The sequence below is a fragment of the Adelges cooleyi genome, unplaced genomic scaffold (assembly GCF_023614345.1).
Source record: "Adelges cooleyi isolate 19-005CV unplaced genomic scaffold, UGA_ACOO_1.1 ACOO_flye_CR_arks_rails_tigmint_CR_PRNA_376, whole genome shotgun sequence".
In the NCBI taxonomy this organism is placed as follows: domain Eukaryota; kingdom Metazoa; phylum Arthropoda; class Insecta; order Hemiptera; family Adelgidae; genus Adelges; species Adelges cooleyi.
In genome coordinates, this window is record NW_026096053.1 from 12507707 (window position 1) to 12524551 (window position 16845).

General features: G+C 31.4%; 6 protein-coding genes across 11 annotated transcripts; 3 read left to right on the forward strand and 3 right to left on the reverse strand.

Moving 5' to 3' along the window:
• Positions 1 to 1394: 1394 nt before the first annotated feature.
• Positions 1395 to 2283, forward strand: LOC126840556 (prefoldin subunit 5). Its single transcript, XM_050576388.1, has one exon. It carries the CDS (start codon positions 1564 to 1566, stop codon positions 2011 to 2013), a length of 450 nt encoding a protein of 149 aa, XP_050432345.1. The 5' UTR covers positions 1395 to 1563; the 3' UTR covers positions 2014 to 2283.
• Positions 2284 to 3457: 1174 nt separating this feature from the next.
• On the forward strand, positions 3458 to 4589 carry LOC126840947 (pre-mRNA-splicing factor 38). Its single transcript, XM_050577040.1, has one exon. The coding sequence runs from the start codon at positions 3682 to 3684 to the stop codon at positions 4516 to 4518; it is 837 nt and encodes a 278-aa protein (XP_050432997.1). The 5' UTR covers positions 3458 to 3681; the 3' UTR covers positions 4519 to 4589.
• LOC126840946 (pyridine nucleotide-disulfide oxidoreductase domain-containing protein 1) lies at positions 4536 to 6151 on the reverse strand. The gene is made up of 2 exons (XM_050577039.1): positions 6055 to 6151; positions 4536 to 5981 (listed from the first exon to the last, which is right to left on the reverse strand). Exon 2 carries the CDS (start codon positions 5941 to 5943, stop codon positions 4588 to 4590), a length of 1356 nt encoding a protein of 451 aa, XP_050432996.1. The 5' UTR covers positions 5944 to 5981; positions 6055 to 6151; the 3' UTR covers positions 4536 to 4587.
• A 678-nt stretch (positions 6152 to 6829) lies between these two features.
• On the reverse strand, positions 6830 to 9872 carry LOC126840598 (protein SAND). Of its 6 annotated transcripts, none has more exons than XM_050576454.1 (9): positions 9767 to 9868; positions 9505 to 9642; positions 8852 to 9083; positions 8577 to 8774; positions 8222 to 8465; positions 7980 to 8155; positions 7570 to 7690; positions 7203 to 7484; positions 6831 to 7132 (listed from the first exon to the last, which is right to left on the reverse strand). In XM_050576454.1, exons 3-9 carry the CDS (start codon positions 9073 to 9075, stop codon positions 6992 to 6994), a joined length of 1386 nt encoding a protein of 461 aa, XP_050432411.1. In that variant the 5' UTR covers positions 9076 to 9083; positions 9505 to 9642; positions 9767 to 9868; the 3' UTR covers positions 6831 to 6991. The 6 variants fall into 6 exon arrangements, with proteins under 6 accessions (XP_050432413.1, XP_050432412.1, XP_050432407.1 ...); XM_050576452.1 differs by having other exon boundaries at positions 9505 to 9661; positions 9767 to 9867; XM_050576456.1 differs by lacking the exon at positions 9505 to 9642 and having other exon boundaries at positions 6830 to 7132; positions 9767 to 9872.
• A 158-nt stretch (positions 9873 to 10030) lies between these two features.
• On the forward strand, positions 10031 to 13361 carry LOC126840599 (homer protein homolog 1). Its single transcript, XM_050576457.1, has 8 exons — positions 10031 to 10263; positions 10335 to 10491; positions 10551 to 10682; positions 10886 to 11170; positions 11250 to 11374; positions 11462 to 11643; positions 11708 to 11853; positions 11923 to 13361. Exons 1-8 carry the CDS (start codon positions 10229 to 10231, stop codon positions 12106 to 12108), a joined length of 1248 nt encoding a protein of 415 aa, XP_050432414.1. The 5' UTR covers positions 10031 to 10228; the 3' UTR covers positions 12109 to 13361.
• A 350-nt stretch (positions 13362 to 13711) lies between these two features.
• Positions 13712 to 15510, reverse strand: LOC126840592 (mediator of RNA polymerase II transcription subunit 20). The gene is made up of 5 exons (XM_050576443.1): positions 15379 to 15510; positions 15150 to 15292; positions 14795 to 15054; positions 14558 to 14668; positions 13712 to 14352 (listed from the first exon to the last, which is right to left on the reverse strand). Exons 1-5 carry the CDS (start codon positions 15390 to 15392, stop codon positions 14233 to 14235), a joined length of 648 nt encoding a protein of 215 aa, XP_050432400.1. The 5' UTR covers positions 15393 to 15510; the 3' UTR covers positions 13712 to 14232.
• Positions 15511 to 16845: the final 1335 nt, after the last annotated feature.

Here is a 16845-nt window from a genome sequence, read left to right on the forward strand (position 1 = left end):
TCGCCCGAAACGTCATTCGAAACGGGAGTCTATGAGATGTTGTTGGAATTACAGGACTACTGCCAGGCAGAACCCGTCTCCAGACCACCGGAAACCTCTAATCCGTCGGTAGATGAGATTTGGAGATTCGTTTACAGAGAATGCGGCAAACATGAAAAGCACGCGTCCGACATTGCAACTCGGTCAAACCATTTCTACAATAGCTTTTGCCGACCCCGTTCCAGTTGGACCCGGGACAATATAGGCGATACAGAAGCTTTGCGCCTTGGTAGGGATCTAGCCAAACGTAAGTCAAACGCTGAGCATACAATAAAATTAAAATTAAAAGGTATAACCAAAAATTTTAACCAATCTTACGACACTTCTGGCTTTCAATACGATTGGGACTCGAACGCCACTTATATAATACCGCACGTCAAAGGACGTTGAAAAAAAGGATTCTTACGCTTTAGGCCTCTAGGTATAAAAATATTTATTATGTATTTCAGACCTTATACGACCGAAATTGTAATAATAATGATTTTTTTATATTTACATTTTGAAAATATGTCGTTATTTAAATAAAATAGCAATTTTTTATTTATTGTCACGGTATCTACATTTATCATTTTAGCAAAATATTTCCATCTTAAATGGACGTCATATACAAAATAATAGCACCAAAATAGTACTTTTGTATTTCCAATGGTATATTGTGTTCAATGCATGCAGGGATAAAAAAAATATAAATTGTTTGAAAGATGAGAACTTTAACTATGTTTTGTTGCAAATACATTTTAATTTTAACAATTGAGTTAATAAAAATACTTATGCTCTTTCTTTGTGCCATATTGTTACATCTACAAACCAACTATTTAAAACTGGTTTAAATTTATTGGCCAATTAAGTTCTTTTCAGGTACGATTTCTTAACTATTGATGTTTTGGGTCCTGATCATGGTTAATATATTATACAGTTCATTGCACATCGAATAGTTGTTATCTTCAGAAACAAAAAATGACAGAGTAAGGCGATATCAATTGTACTTAACTACTACTATATTACATTTTATTGTGTAATTATGTACTGGATTTTAATTCGCTCCCTTTACTCTGACATATTTATTTCCATCATCGAATATTTGATGATATTATGTGCAATAACCTTTTATATTTCAAACATCGGCTCGACACAAAAATAAAAATATTATTGTAAAAACAATTCATGTAGCTTCTCAGCTACATGACGTGTAGTTTGTCTTTTAGCTATGTCTTCAATGGACAAGCAGCTCATTTGTCATCTATCTTTTGGAAGAACTCTTATCTCTTATCATTTTTTGGAAGAACTGCCCATGGCTCTAACCGGTAACCGCCTTATCAATGCATGGTTTGTGGTGTCTTTTTGAGGTGTTATCAATAGTATCGCCTGTCTTTACAAACCTATGGCACATTTCTCAAACGGCGAGACTCACTGAGATAAAGTATAAAATTTCGAATTTTCAGCTAGTTTTAAAAAAAACATAAACCTAGTTTGTTATTTTGTTGATTATAAATTTGTAAAGATTCAACCGTTATATTGGAAAACATGGCACAACCACAGCTTATAGACCTCAAAAAGCTAAACCTACAGCAATTGGCCAAAATGAAGGAACAGGTGTACAAGGAAGTGAATTTGATCCAAGATTCTCTCACGTCGTTGAAAATCGCACAAAAGCGTTACTTAAGCTCTCAAGAAGCGTTGGAAAGCACCAAAAGTCGGCCGTCGGGCACTAAGCTCATGATACCGTTGACCAAATCCATGTATGCCGCCGGACAGCTAACCGATCCTGAACACGTAACTGTGTGTATCGGAGCCGGTTACTATCTGCGGCTCGAAATAGACGACTCTATACAATATTTCAAGAGGCGCGTCAACTCTCTTGTCGAACAAATGGAAAGCATTCAACAGATCGGCATTGAAAAACAGAAACTTCAAAATGTCATAACTGAAGTGATTGAAATTAAAGTACAACAAAGTCAAAACGAAAGTAAATAATTTAATTTTTAACTGTATTTACTACTTTGTGTTTCCTAATCCTAACATTTAATAAAAAAAAAAAATAGAGCTGTCAACGCATTATGTATTTTTAACATCTAAGAAACTAACTTAATAATTTATCGATAACATAATTTGATTTCATTATATTATAATTAAGTATATTGTGGCTAAAAAGAAAATGTTCGTTATCATACTGTACCATTCTATTGCATTACTTTTTTTTTTTTTAATAAATACCATTTTTACCTTCTCATTAAACTACATTGACAGAGAACAATGTGAAACATTATAAATTAAAATGTCACATTCTGTAGCTTTTGCCAGTACTGACTGTGTTGTTAAACTTACCAAGCAAATTGTTTAACTCTAATTTTGTATGTTCTTCGATTTATAAAAACATAATATAATGATTGAAATATATTTTAAAAATATTTTCTTCAGTCTTTGTGTATTTTATTCATTTGCCTTGTACGCAAGTAGTTTTTTACCTACATACACGCATGATCTCAGACGTTTCATTTGTAGTTGTAATTATTTTAGAATATTATCTTTCTTCTCCATCTAAGCATGTCACTTAATGCATAAGTAAAAAGTTAGTCTTCAGGTTGTTTTTGACATAGTGTAATATATTATTATGGTATATAATGCAATATTGCACTGAATTGCCGAAGCAAGAAAATACATTTATTTTATTTAATGAAAAATGATAAGCCATGTGAATGAATGGTCGATTTATCATAAAGCCTTGTACATTTTTATTTCAATATTAACCCAAAAACAAAAAGTATAAGACTTGTAATGGCCCTCAATAATATTTTGTATTTGAAATCGATTTTAGAAATTTAATTTTTATTCTCATTTTAAATGTTTTGTAAAACTATTTAAAATGGGTAAATTATTTACTAGTGATGAGAAAAATAACTATTTGTTGTTTTTTCGATATTACACTAAAAATTAAAAAAAACGATTGTCAGTTTTATTACATTTACTCACTAAAACACTACCTAGTATTTAGAACAAATGTAGGACGTTTAAGACAAACAACAACGTTTTAGAAATATGAGTGAAATATGTTGTTGTTTTTACACAAAATAACAAGTTGTGTAAACAGACAATTAGGTTTAAAAAAATATATTTTCATATAATGATATTTTTATTTATATCGTGTATATAGTAAATAACAGATATCTAAAGATGTTTTGACTCGATTTAGTCAGATGTGTATTTCCAATTTAGTACAGAATAGACAAAACATATAAATTTAAAATTTGGTTTGTACATTGTGCAGTGTGCAGTGTGATCAGTGATGTGATACAAATTTCAAGTTATCAATTATCATATCTCTTCTACTCATCGATTTAGATAAACAATACTGTATAATCTATGCCGATGATTCAATTTCTCGATTTCGACAGTTGGCTACACTGTCAAAACTTATCACCGTTATCACAATTACTAACTGAACGAGTTGCGTTTACTTACTTGTTACTGTGTTATAATGCTCAAGCCGGTGTTTACATCTGGCATGTAGCAGCGTTTTTCCAAGTAAAATACCCATCGGAGTCTGATCTTAATAATTATTGTCAACGTTAAAATTCATTTTCAACAAAAATTGTCATTTCCGCTAGCCGAGCTATGCTATAAAAAAAACGTACGTCATACGAAATGGCAAATCGCACTGTAAAGGACGCAAAAACAATCCACGGAACCAATCCGCAGTACTTGATCGAAAAGATCATTCGGTCTCGGATTTACGACAACAAATTCTGGAAAGAAGAATGCTTTGCGCTGTCCGCCGAACTGTTGGTCGACAAGGCTATGCAGATCCGTTTCATCGGAGGCGTTTTCGGGGGAAACATCAAACCGACTCCGTTTCTGTGTTTGACTCTGAAAATGTTACAAATACAACCCGAGAAGGACATTATTGTGGAATTCATCAAAAACGAAGAGTTCAAGTACGTGCGCGCTTTGGGAGCGTACTACATGCGTCTGACCGGATCGTCGGTGGACTGTTACAAATACTTGGAACCTCTGCTCGCCGACAGTCGTAAACTGAGACAGCAAAATCGAACGGGCCAATTCGAACTCGTCTACATGGACGAGTTTATCGACTCGTTGTTACGAGAAGAACGTGTGTGCGACGTCATTCTGCCGCGTATACAAAGTAGGCACGTGTTGGAAGAAAATAACGAATTGGAACCCAAGGTGTCCATTCTAGAGGAAGATATTGAAGAAGGAGTTGAATCGTCCGAAGACGAAGAACCAGTCGACAAGAAGAGAGAAAAAGACCACAGAGACAAACGTTCTCCGGCCAGAGAAAAACGAAGAGATCGCGACCGCGACAAAAGAAATAAGAATCGAGACAGAGACAGGGATAGAGACCGTGAACGCAGAGATCGTGGGGACCGTGACAGGAGGGACAGAGATCGTCACAGAAGAAGTAGGAGCCATGACCGTGATCGGTCAAGAAGACACCGATCTAGATCACCTTATAGGAAGTAATAAGTATATACTTTTTTTTTTTTTTTTACGTGTATTTACAATTTTTTTTCAAGACAATAAACAATTAAATCAATCAAAATAATCTTCTATGTCTATGTTTGGATCTAACAAGTCATCCTTGAGGTTTGAGATATCAATTTGATTCAATATCAAGTTTTCACACATTTCTTCTAAATCGGTATCGCCGATCAAAACGGCTCCGACGACTCGACCACTTTTCAGTACTAATTTGACATATTCTTGTCCATCGGTAACTCTAACCAACAACTCACAGTCGTTTTTTTCTAACCCCTGGGCATTGTACAGACCCAACAGTATGACTTTGAATCCGAAAAATGTAGTCACGTGTGTAAATAACTCGAAGCAAAAGTCTTGGTATAGTGCTTCATTTGCGTTTCTATGAAACATACATTTTGCAGCATAAATGCCCATTTGTCGCGCCTGAGTCCATAATCTCATTTGAAACCAATGATCCGATTTCCACTCGGTGGTACATACATCGCCTGCTGCAAATATATCTGGCAGATTTGTTTCCATTTTCCAGTCTACTTTTATACCGTTATCAGGTGCAATGTCAAACTGTTTATTGTTTTTCAATTCTATATCACTATTTGGGGTTACGCCTATTGCAGATACGACAAAATCACATTCATACGTTTTTCCATTTTCCAGTTCCACTCTTGTTTGTTTGTCTTTGGAAATACTTTTGATCGAAGTGGTATATTCAATAATGACTTCTTTATTTTTGTTATTTCCAAACATTACACCGCTATGCCAATCCGGACCCAGCGCAGCACCAGTTCCTTTTTCTCCTGTATACCTGTGTCTTTTGACGACTTTAGGTTCTACTTGTGTAGCGTTTAAATAGTTGCTGAAAAACTCGGCTGCGCCGGCATCCAAAAAATGTGAACTTATATAATTGTCTTTAATCACCCAAATGATCTTAACGTCGTTTAACTTGTACACCAAATCAGTCGCTATACCGCCATTGCCGACAATAACTATTTGACTAGCTTGGCCGAGAATCGTTTGGAAGTATTCAACAGAGTGAGTATCTCGTAGAGCGATAATATAGTCTTTATCGTCTAGAAGTTTGGGCGTAGCGCCAGTACATAAACATAGTTTTTGATAATTGATTTTTACATTGTTTGTATAAACTATACGTGCGACCGAGTCAATTGAAATCACTTCTCCCACAACAAACTTAATATCTCTAAGCGTTTGTAAACATTTTTCTTCTACGTCAAACCCAGCTGCCATTTTTGTGTGAAATTTTATATTGGTGACCACTTTAACAGTGGGCGACTCCGAAATTAACAGTATCGGATCTTTTGTATACAATCTCAATGTCTCAGCACAGCTCATACCGGCAATACCGCCACCGACAATGACATATGTGGCTTCGATTTCTTCGTCATTAGACATTTTTCAGTTTTGGAATAACATCATAGTTTTAGACAAAACTGAAAAACAAAAAATATAATTTTTATTCAAATTTTGTTAATTTGTTTGTTTTGAAAATTATCTGTACAGTACTTTGTCTATAAGTCAATTCGATAATTAATTCATTTCAAAATTCAGGTATAAGAAGTTCAAATTTCAATTTCATAATTCATTGTGTTGTTTACAAAATCTATTATCATTTAAAAATTAGTGATAAGGCTGATAACACTATCAGTAGAATTTAAAGAACCAATGATAAACACAGTGTGTACAGTATGAATAATATACACAATATATTTTAAAGCCAAGAATTTTCAATATGTATCCAAGTTAAATAAACTATAAATACCTAAGTTAATAAATTCTTGGAACTATTTGATTTGTAGGGCAATTGTTCTATTAAAAAAACCAACTAACATATTTTATCCTTGCTCTGACGGTGGACTAACACCCTTTAAAGATTAGTGGAAACCCTTGGGAAGCGGCGATGACCAATACTCATAATATGGTAGTATACATTTTGTAATACCGATTGATGCAAAATCACTAATGCAAATTAAAATTATTATTGCAATAATCAAGTTAGATGTTCTTTGCTGCCAACGATAAAAGATTAACTTTATTTATACTTAATTTTAGTAGGTTTGAGTCAAATATTCGCTTTCCAGTTTTATAACTAATAACTAGTTGCATTAATAATAAATAAAATAATTTATTATTTAAAAATAATAAGTCAATTTTTATTTACATGGGAAACTATTTTATTTGACCGCTTTTCAAAATAATAAAAAAAGTATTAGGTTTATCGTACGCATACAGAAGTAAAATGTTTATAATAAAATACATTTAATTACATTTATGCACAAGTGACGACTAACCGTTTAGTTTATCTAAAGGAATGGTTAAATGTATACATAATATGAATAGACATTAAAATAATATATATATCGTATATTATTTTAAAAATAACAAATAATTATTTTAAACTTCATATCACACATGTTGAAAGTAATTCCCATGACAGTATTATCTAAAACATGGGTATATTGAAAATGAACAAAGAATCTTCTTCTTTTTTCATCCATTGCGTCAGTCTAGTAACTGCGTTCATTGCACATTCTTTGGACACGAGTGGCTCGAAGCACATGTACAATTCTACGTCGTCAGTCGCCTGAAGAAAAAAACAAAATCATTTTGTTTGTTAGAAATTGTTGTAACAATAATAGTTAAATAAAAAATACCCAAGCGAGCATAGTTTCAGCCATTAGTTGTTGATAGATCACTTTTAACGTGCGACCGGGAAAATTTAATTGACTGTTTAATGAGTAATACGTGGACATAAGGTTTTGCCGAAGTGCATCAGTGTCGTACACAGCTGTAAATGGAGGACACCAATGTTGTGATCGATTTTTATTTTTGTACAACAAATGTCTCAGGCCAACAATGTTGATCCGCGATAAACTCAATGGTTGACGTAACATTGCCTCGTTGATTGCTTGCAGACAATCGTTTCGACGCATTTTCTATTATACAAAAGACGGTACACAATTCAACATAATAATATGGTTTTAACGAGCAAAAATAGTAAATAATACAAATTACACACACCTCGGTTATTTTTCTCTTGGCGTCGGAGAGTAAAAAAAATAAATTATGATCGATAGTTAACAATACCAGGCATGCTTGACAATCTTCAGCCAAGTATGATATGTGAGCGTGCATGAAACCACTGTTAAAATAAATTATTATTGAAACTTTTGTTATACATTTTGAAAAATGTGTTTTACAGTAAAATTTGTTGTTACAATACATCTATTATATACGTACGTAGCAAGTGTAAATAATGAATTGTGCAAAAAATAACTACTGTGCATAAAAATTTAATATAACAGACGAAATTTAATTCTTTGATAATAATAATTAATAAGCTCCGAAAAAAAAAAAAATGTCCAACACCACACACGCACAATAGAGATGACAAATTTTACTGCGACAAGTAGTCTAATAAAGCTTTAAACCTTGCGTCAAACGTCGGTAAGCAAATAGGCGTCCAACTCTCGGCAGTCTTAAACGATTCAGTCGAATTGACGAGGTTGAGTATCAAATGAATATCGGACACTTGCAGTGTATACTTTTTCATTCTCACAATAGATATCACATGTTTTTGAGCAATCAACAGGCCAAATACTAAATTCTAATAAAACGGTCGAATAAAATATATACACGATGAGATAACGATGAATATGATTTTATATTTCACCTTTATTTTACTACATTCCGTCAGTATGGTTTGTGTTATTTTGTCTCTACTCGACGATGGCATTTGTAGACAACAAATAGAATCTAACAAAAAGCCAGCATCGTTTTCAGTGAACGTTATAAGCTTGTCTATTAGTCTCTCGGATCCACTCATCAGACGTCGCAGATCAAAATTTGTTCTGTTCTGGAATATTTTCTTTAGCTGCGTTAGCGTCAAAGTGCTAATTATATGATTGTACACGTACCTGAAAGGAAAACACGAGCAAATTGTAAACAAATTGTTGCTATCGCAAAAACGATAATAATATATTAATATTAAAATCTAAGGTACTTTTGCAATACTTAAGAAAAATTACGTTAACTGTTTTTTGATTCTATCGTAAGGTTCAGAAGTCTGAGATACACCAACTAATATGATCGGATCATTATTTAAAAAAACTATTCTGGTTGGTCCGCAATACACTGATTGTAATGTATCGTTAGAATCTTGTGTAACCGATACTAACGCTATCATTAAGCCAAACAGGGAAGCCATTTGGTTTTCATTTCCATAACTACAAAAGAAAAGAAAAACTTATTATGAGGAAGCATAAATATCATATTTATTTAAGTGATACATTTCTCAACTAACCGCGTGTAAATGGGTTTGCCAGCTGTGCTCAACACAAATACATGTTTATTGTTCTCTTTAAGTTTTTCAAATAAATTTTCATGTAAATTAACGTTTACATTTTCTGTTGCTAATTCGTTTGACTCGCTATTTTCGTTGACAATTGATACTTCTGGTTCCGATTCGACTAAAGACGTGTTTTCCAGGTCTGCTATAATATTTTCAGTATCTTGACTTTCTTCCATATTAAATGCTGGAAATAATAAAACTTTAATTTTGTACAACTCAATGATTTTTTAATACAAGTAAAAGTGGTTTCCAATTCCGAACCTCCCATCCTACACATTATTTCCTTAATTATCGCGGCTGATTTTTCGATTTAATGCATTTCGGTAAGTTTTGTTGTAATTTTGTATATATCTATTAGCCGTTTTTTATTGTTAAATCATACGTAATTGTTGAGATAAACTGAACTATATGCAGAATCTCAAATAAAAAAATATATATATATATATTAAGTAAGAAAGTAGCTTACAAGTTACAATTTTTTTTCAATGGGCCCCTAAAACTTAACGATATTAATGATACATAACATACTTCATTATCAATTATTACTTATCTAATACGCTAATATAGTCAAATAACATAAATTCAAAATAATGATAAATGCATACCTGAAAATTGTGTAGTTTTCTAACTTGGCATGAACATTTTACCGATTATGAGATAATAGTTTTGCACGGTTTCTTCATAACAATCGTGCAATTCTTGTAAAATTTACTTAGAATACAATTGGCGACAATATCGACTACCTATGTTATGTACAATATTCTAAATAAAATTAAAATACATACTCTTATTGAATGTGTATTTTTTTTACATCGAGCATTTCAAAAACAGACGATCGTCATGAAATTAAAACAGTAATAATATTACCTATTTTTTTTTTAATGATGTATTCATATTAAAAGTTGTTTCCGTTTTTTAGTTATACAAAATTTAACATTTTGTTCATTGATGAACATTCATGAATAGTTTTTCAATTTTTTTTTTTTGTTATCACTTATCGTAAACAAACAGTGATAATAAATGATAACAAGCTGATAAGCAAACCGCATGCGTATATGGGCGTTGTCCTTATTGCGCATGCGCAGTTTCATGGCAATCGGTATTCTTATCAAAAGCGCATAAACATTAACTTATTTCAATTGATAAACAAATTTCCAATAATTTACACGGCTTGTTAACTTTAAAAACAGAACATTTTTGTACCTACTTAAAACCCGTTTTGAATTTGCTACTTAACATTTTTTTTTTTGTTCCTTAAACACTTTTCGTTCAAAGTGCTCGTCGTTTTATTGAGTGATTTTTTTTTCAACCGTAATCATTCTGCCGTTAATGGCTATGACTTCAGGCAAAGATACAATGGGAGGGTGAGTAGTACTTGACTTAAATATAAAATACTTACTTGTTCTTATACTTGATTATTATTCTTGTTGTTAAGTGAACAACCGATATTCTCATGCAAGGCACACGTCTTCCATATCGATCCCAAGACAAAAAAGTCGTGGATTTCTGCATCTACCGTTGCTGTTACTGTATCATTCTTCTTCGATTCCCATCGGGCGTTGTATCGAATCATCAGTGTTGAAGGAACTAAAGTAAGGAGGCTTAATTTTTACTTTATTGAAAAACAAAATATAAATTATGCATTTTGTAGGCCGTCATCAACAGTACGATTACTCCGAACATGTCTTTCACTAAAACATCACAAAAATTTGGCCAATGGACTGACACGCGTGCCAACACTGTTTATGGTCTTGGGTTTTCTTCAGAACAAGAATTAAACAAAGTATTACATAATAGTTTAAATTAAATTTGAAAAATGTATTTTCAACTCTGACAAGTGCGTTTGAAAGTCAAAGCGGACGTCAAACAAATATTTGTATTTTTTATCCCATTTGTGTGCAACTTTTAAATACGTCTTTCTATTTGTCAATACATTACAATGTGTCTTCTTATTGATTCAAATTAAAACATTTTTACTTTTAACAGTTTATCCACAAGTTTGAAGAAGTTAAAGAAAAAACCCGTCAAACGACTGCCAATAATCCTCAACAACTTCAGCAAGCGTACATGAGTTCGTCGACCACGCCAGTGACTAGCGCTAACGCCAGTCCGGTGACTACGCGTATAAGCCAGTCGTCCGACGGCCAAAGTATTATTGAACCTCCCAATATGACTCCCACTGAACCAACTACCACTCCTGAAGATCCTAACACTGCTGAGCAACTAATGAATCAGATGTCCAAAAATATGGTGGTTTCTAACTCAAACCACGTATGATATAATATTTTTAACGCTTGATTTATTTTTATTATTTTATTTTTGTACACTATTAATAAGTTTTCATTTTCAGGCTGCCGAAAGCCCCAAACATCAAATGCCTATCGACGGACGGACAAGCACTGGAACAAATTCTACGATGTCTGAATCGCAGTTGAAGTACGAAAACGAAAGATTAAAATTGGCTTTGACCCATAGGTATTTTTAGTTTTTAATTATTTTTAATAAATAAATTAATTGTTTTGTTATTATGAAATATTATTAGTCGCTTCATTGTTGTTTCAGTTCGGCAAATGCCAAAAAATGGGAAATTGAGTTACAGACGTTGAAAAACAACAACTTGAGGTTAACCAACGCGTTGCAAGAGAGCACAGCTAATGTAGATGAATGGAAACGACAATTGCAGTCGTACAAAGAAGAAAATCAGCGTTTGAAAAATAGATATCTCGATGCTGAAGTAGCGAAAGGTGTGTTGTAAACATTTTTAGTTTATTGCTCGATACTATTATCTGTAAACATTTATATTTCAAGGAGGGTCAGAAGTTTCTTCGGAGTTGAGAAATGAGTTGACTAATTTACGTTTAAAAGTCGAAAACATGGATAGCGAGTTAAAATCCAAAAACGAAGAGCTGCAAAAGTTGACAATGAACCGAATGCCGCTTGAAGATAAGTGCAAGGTACTATTATCGTAGAATGTGCTAAAAAAAACTAATTTTATTAATTATTGTCCTACTAAATCCGTTTAGGTTCTCAGTCAAGAAAATGCAGAACTTCAAGCGGCAGTGAGCTTAGCTCAAGCGCAATTGGAAACTGCGTTAGCAGCTCAAGAGTCGCAGAGACGTGTTATCGATACATTGAACAACAGTCTATTTGTACGTATACAAGAATTGGCTGCAATACACCGAGAAATGACCACAGCAATACAAACATAAGTATTACGGCTGCTTAATTTATTATAAACGGTTGTTAGTGAAACAAATTTTGGTGATTTTTTTTTTTATAGATACTATAAAAATATTATATTTATAACTTTGAGTTGTACGAATTTGACTGTGCAATTGTGTTTCTATAATAATTCAATAATGTAAATGAAAAGCTTGCAATACATAATTGGGTAAACAATTTTACGTCAGCTGCGCCTCCTCTTTCTTGCTTCGATCGAAAAAATGGCCGTTTAAAGGCAGGCCATCCCGCCGATGTTTAACAAGCAGTCAAATCATCTTTTAAATTCTAATACGAGACTGATTTCACATAAAACCTAACCGTAATTGGATATCGCAATAACTAAATGATTGACTGCATCTGTAAAATATGCGATTTTACCTCTCCAACTTAAGTATTATTATTCGTGCCATCTAAAATAATGGCAACCCTCATTTTATTAATGAAATGAAATATTAAAGCGATTCAAATTTATATTATCTAATAACTTTTCAATAAATATTCAACACTTATTTTGTTACCAAGTTTAATCAATTATAATTATTATGATATGATAGTTTAAAAAAAAATCTTAGAACGAATTGATGACATTATACCACGAGTCTCGTACAAGTGATTGTTATATTTTTGTTGTCATACCAATTATTTTTAAACTAATTTTGTTATTATTCTCAATTGTGTACATTATTATTTACCTCCCAAAAAAACCTTCAAACCTTTATAGTTGGAATTTTTTTTTTTTAAAACCAAATTACCAAATAGTGTAAAAATTAGTATTATTATTGACTTTTCATTGATAATTAATCCAAAAAGTTTATTAGTTAACGTAAAGCTTGCTACATATTATATTATAATTAAATTATTTTTTAAATATTAGTAGACATTTTCTATTATAGTAATTAATGTTCATGGTATTTAGTATTTACCCGATACTCATTTTTATTTATAAACTGTATTATGTGTATACATAAATATTTTTATTATTTGCTTAAAAGCAATTTATTTATACAAGTAAATACTTACTAAGCGGAATGCCGTCTATTTCTTTATTACAGAATATAAGTATTAACTAATATCCAATATAGTATGAAATAGTACACATTACTCGTGTCCAGACAGTAAGCTATGATAATTTTAGGTAGTATTTATTCAAATGTACATTTTAGCCAATTGTGACGTGTACAATTTTATATATTTCTTAACAATCGTATGTACCCACACACATATATATATATAACGTATGATTTATATTATTATATTTATTTTTATTACGGTTTAGATTAAAGGCTGTACTTATTTAATTTTAAGTAAAATTTCAAGTCATTTTGAATACAATTTGTGATTATAATAACTGAATATAGTAAGATGAAATGAAATAAAATAAGATCAAATTTAATATTTCAATTTTTTTTTTTTATTTATTACTTAAAATTACTTGTTTTACAAAAAAAAAAAACAAGTAATTATAAATGTTATTAGTATTATTTTGTTATAGAATTGTATGATTTAACTATAAATATATGATTTATATTAATTTCACTATTTAGTTTTTAAGGACTTTATGCATTAATTAAACATTTTCAAATAAAGCTCAATCTATTCCAATATTATGTTTAACCAAACGTAGCTATTATTAGTAATCGAGATGTATGTGTCATAAGATTGCGCTTAAGCATAGATGCGATAAAATTATTTATCTTACCTGTGCTTAAAGTGGACAAAGAACTATACCGTGAAGAGAATATCTCATAATTAGTCGATATTCTTTGCGTACAATAAAATCGGTTATAAATCTATGTAGTTGTTTTTTAAAAAGGAAGTAACGGAGTTACCCGGAGCAATATATTGCTCCGTCAAGTGAACAAATAATTAATAATTGTCTTAGTATATTTACATAAATATTCTACATGTGTACATAATAAAATAATAATTAAAAAAAAAAGAAATGTTATTTCTATCTCAAAATTCTTGAAGTTAAGGAATTTTTTTTAATTTAAAAATATAAATACTCAGATACAGGTGTATACATTATCTTACAAACGTTGTACGATATTAAGCCTAATCAAAATAAACACGACTTTGTTTAAGAATATTGAAACGACAAAGCATTGTTTCTAAGTACTATTGTTGTTGTTGTATTGTTGTAAAACTCCAGTAGCTTTTCTGTATATTGTGATATGATCTAGATACTGCTGTATAATGTCCAACGGTTGAAATATATCATTCATTCGGTTCTAAAAATGAAAAAAAATATCTCATTATACATATTTTATTGATTGCTGGCCTATTTCGCAAACGCCAAAATGAGTCAAATGCTCAAGTTTTTGGTAATATAATATTATATATTGAAATGATAGTGTACGTATGTGGCGCAATGCATCAGAAAAGCTTAACCTACAAATTCATTCTTTAAAAAAAAATGTTTGTTCTTAGAAATACCTGGAAATAATGTGGTGGAATATTTGAAACACATGATCCAAGAAAACCTTGCAAAAATTCTCTTAACATATCCCAACATAAACCAAAAACCACACACGGTCGATATTCCGCCTAAAAAAAATGTCCAATATATATAATTTTGTAGAACCTTTATTTATTCAAAGGTTTTCTCATTTTGTTATTTCTTTTCTATGAAAAATATTATTACTCAAAAAAACAATTTAAAACATTACATACCTCTACAATAATGCCTTTAACATTATGATTAATATAAATAGCGCCAAATTTAATGACGAAATCATTTAGTTCAAATCTGGGACCTCTGATTTCTACTTTGGATTTTTTCGACGGATAGACCGGAGACAACTTTAGTAATAATAAATCAAAAAGAGAATCTGCCACAACCGGCACCGATTTTCCAGTTCCGTTATCTAATAACGCAAACACAGATGCTGGATGTTCCGAATTGTGGAAAACGTGTAGAGTACGTTGAACGCCTAAATATAAACATATAATTATTACATTTAAGTATTCACATTATCATCATTGATTATCAAAATGGATGTCATCAATTAAACATTATATTAGTTACCTAATTGAGGAATTGATGCATAAGTTTCACAATCGACTAAAAACGTTCCACACTGTTTTGCTCCAAGAGCGTTCACTCTTTTTGTTAAAAACTCAATTATTTGCGATCCAGAACGGTTTTCTTTCATAGGAAACTGTTGTAATCTATATACATTTTTAAGATTTTAAAACAAAATTTAGTTTTAGGGAAAATTAAAATTTATAAAACAATATAAAATTATTATACAAACATTGTCACCCCCATATTTCACAACCAACGCAGTAAATGCAAAGTAGACTAATAATTCAGAGAAATGTACGAATTACACTTAATGTTTATAATTTTAAAAATATTCAAATAAGTTAAAGTGTTTTGTAAACAACGTATTATCAGTTAACCTAACCTAACTTTGATAAGAAACTGGGCGCAGTTTACATGTACCTTTTTTAAACCAAATTATAAACGGGGCGCAGTTTACATGTGCCCCAAACACACCGTACTATTCTTTTTTTTATTATTTAAAAAAAAAAATTGACAATTATGTATTCAATATTATGAAATATACCATATAGGAAAAAAAATATTATAATATATTATAAGCATTGTTTTAATATTATATGACTCATCCACCTACTCTAGATTTTTTAAGCATTACACTAAATTAAATAACAAAAAAAATGTACATGTAAAAATTAAAATTTTTTAGAATTTATAATAAAAATTTCAGAATTATAAGCCTGTTTTATCGAATCAGATGTAGGAATTTGCATTACTCTACATTTCGTGAGCACAATATAAAGCTGTTACAGGTAAAAAAAAAAAAGTGATTTCTGTAGATATCCAAAACAAATATATACATTTGATATGGTTATTACAAATATAAATCGACATGATTATACATATGCGTTAATAACGTTCAAACCGAAAATTTTGCCGACGTTAAATGCAAATAAAATTACAAACCTGTAAGAATTGAATATATAAATTCAAGCCGCTGAACACTCGATTTCATATTAATGTTCATAGTTTGACAATTCGCGTTTCTATATAGTATATATAGTCATGTACTCAAAACTGTTTTTAAACTTTTTATTTGCATTGTCGTCGGTATGTATTGCTCACCAGTTATTCATATTGGCTAATGACGACGATGCTGTGATCAAACTGGAAGAGCTAATCCAAAACACTGGCTGGAAATCAATAGAAAATGTAACAATCTTAGACGACGGTAAGGAAATAACTATGTTAAAGCTGTTAAATGCCTCTAATAGTGCAAAAACTTCTGAAATAACGTCTAATGGACAGTTGACAAGACATTTGGCAGTCATGCTCGGCTGTGAACAATCGACATTTGTAAGGGAGTACATTATTTCAGTTTTAAGCATAGTACGAATATGCGGAACTCGAGCATTCGGCAACAAACTTGCCACTTGCTTTAATTCATTGTTGGGAAATATTGAAAAAATCCACTCTATGATCACACAGATGTTGAACATTTTGACGTACATCTATCGGTTGTCACCACCTACCAACACCGATTTTAAACACTTTTACAACGCGTTGATGGCCTTGAAACTTTACTCAGAGTATCAGACAAATACCTCATTTACGGAGTCTGGTTTTTTTTTCGACGCCGAAAGTAAACCGAATGTAAATAACATCGCCGTGAAATATCAAGAAATCGAACAATTGCTTTTTTCCAGCGATCTTCAAATTC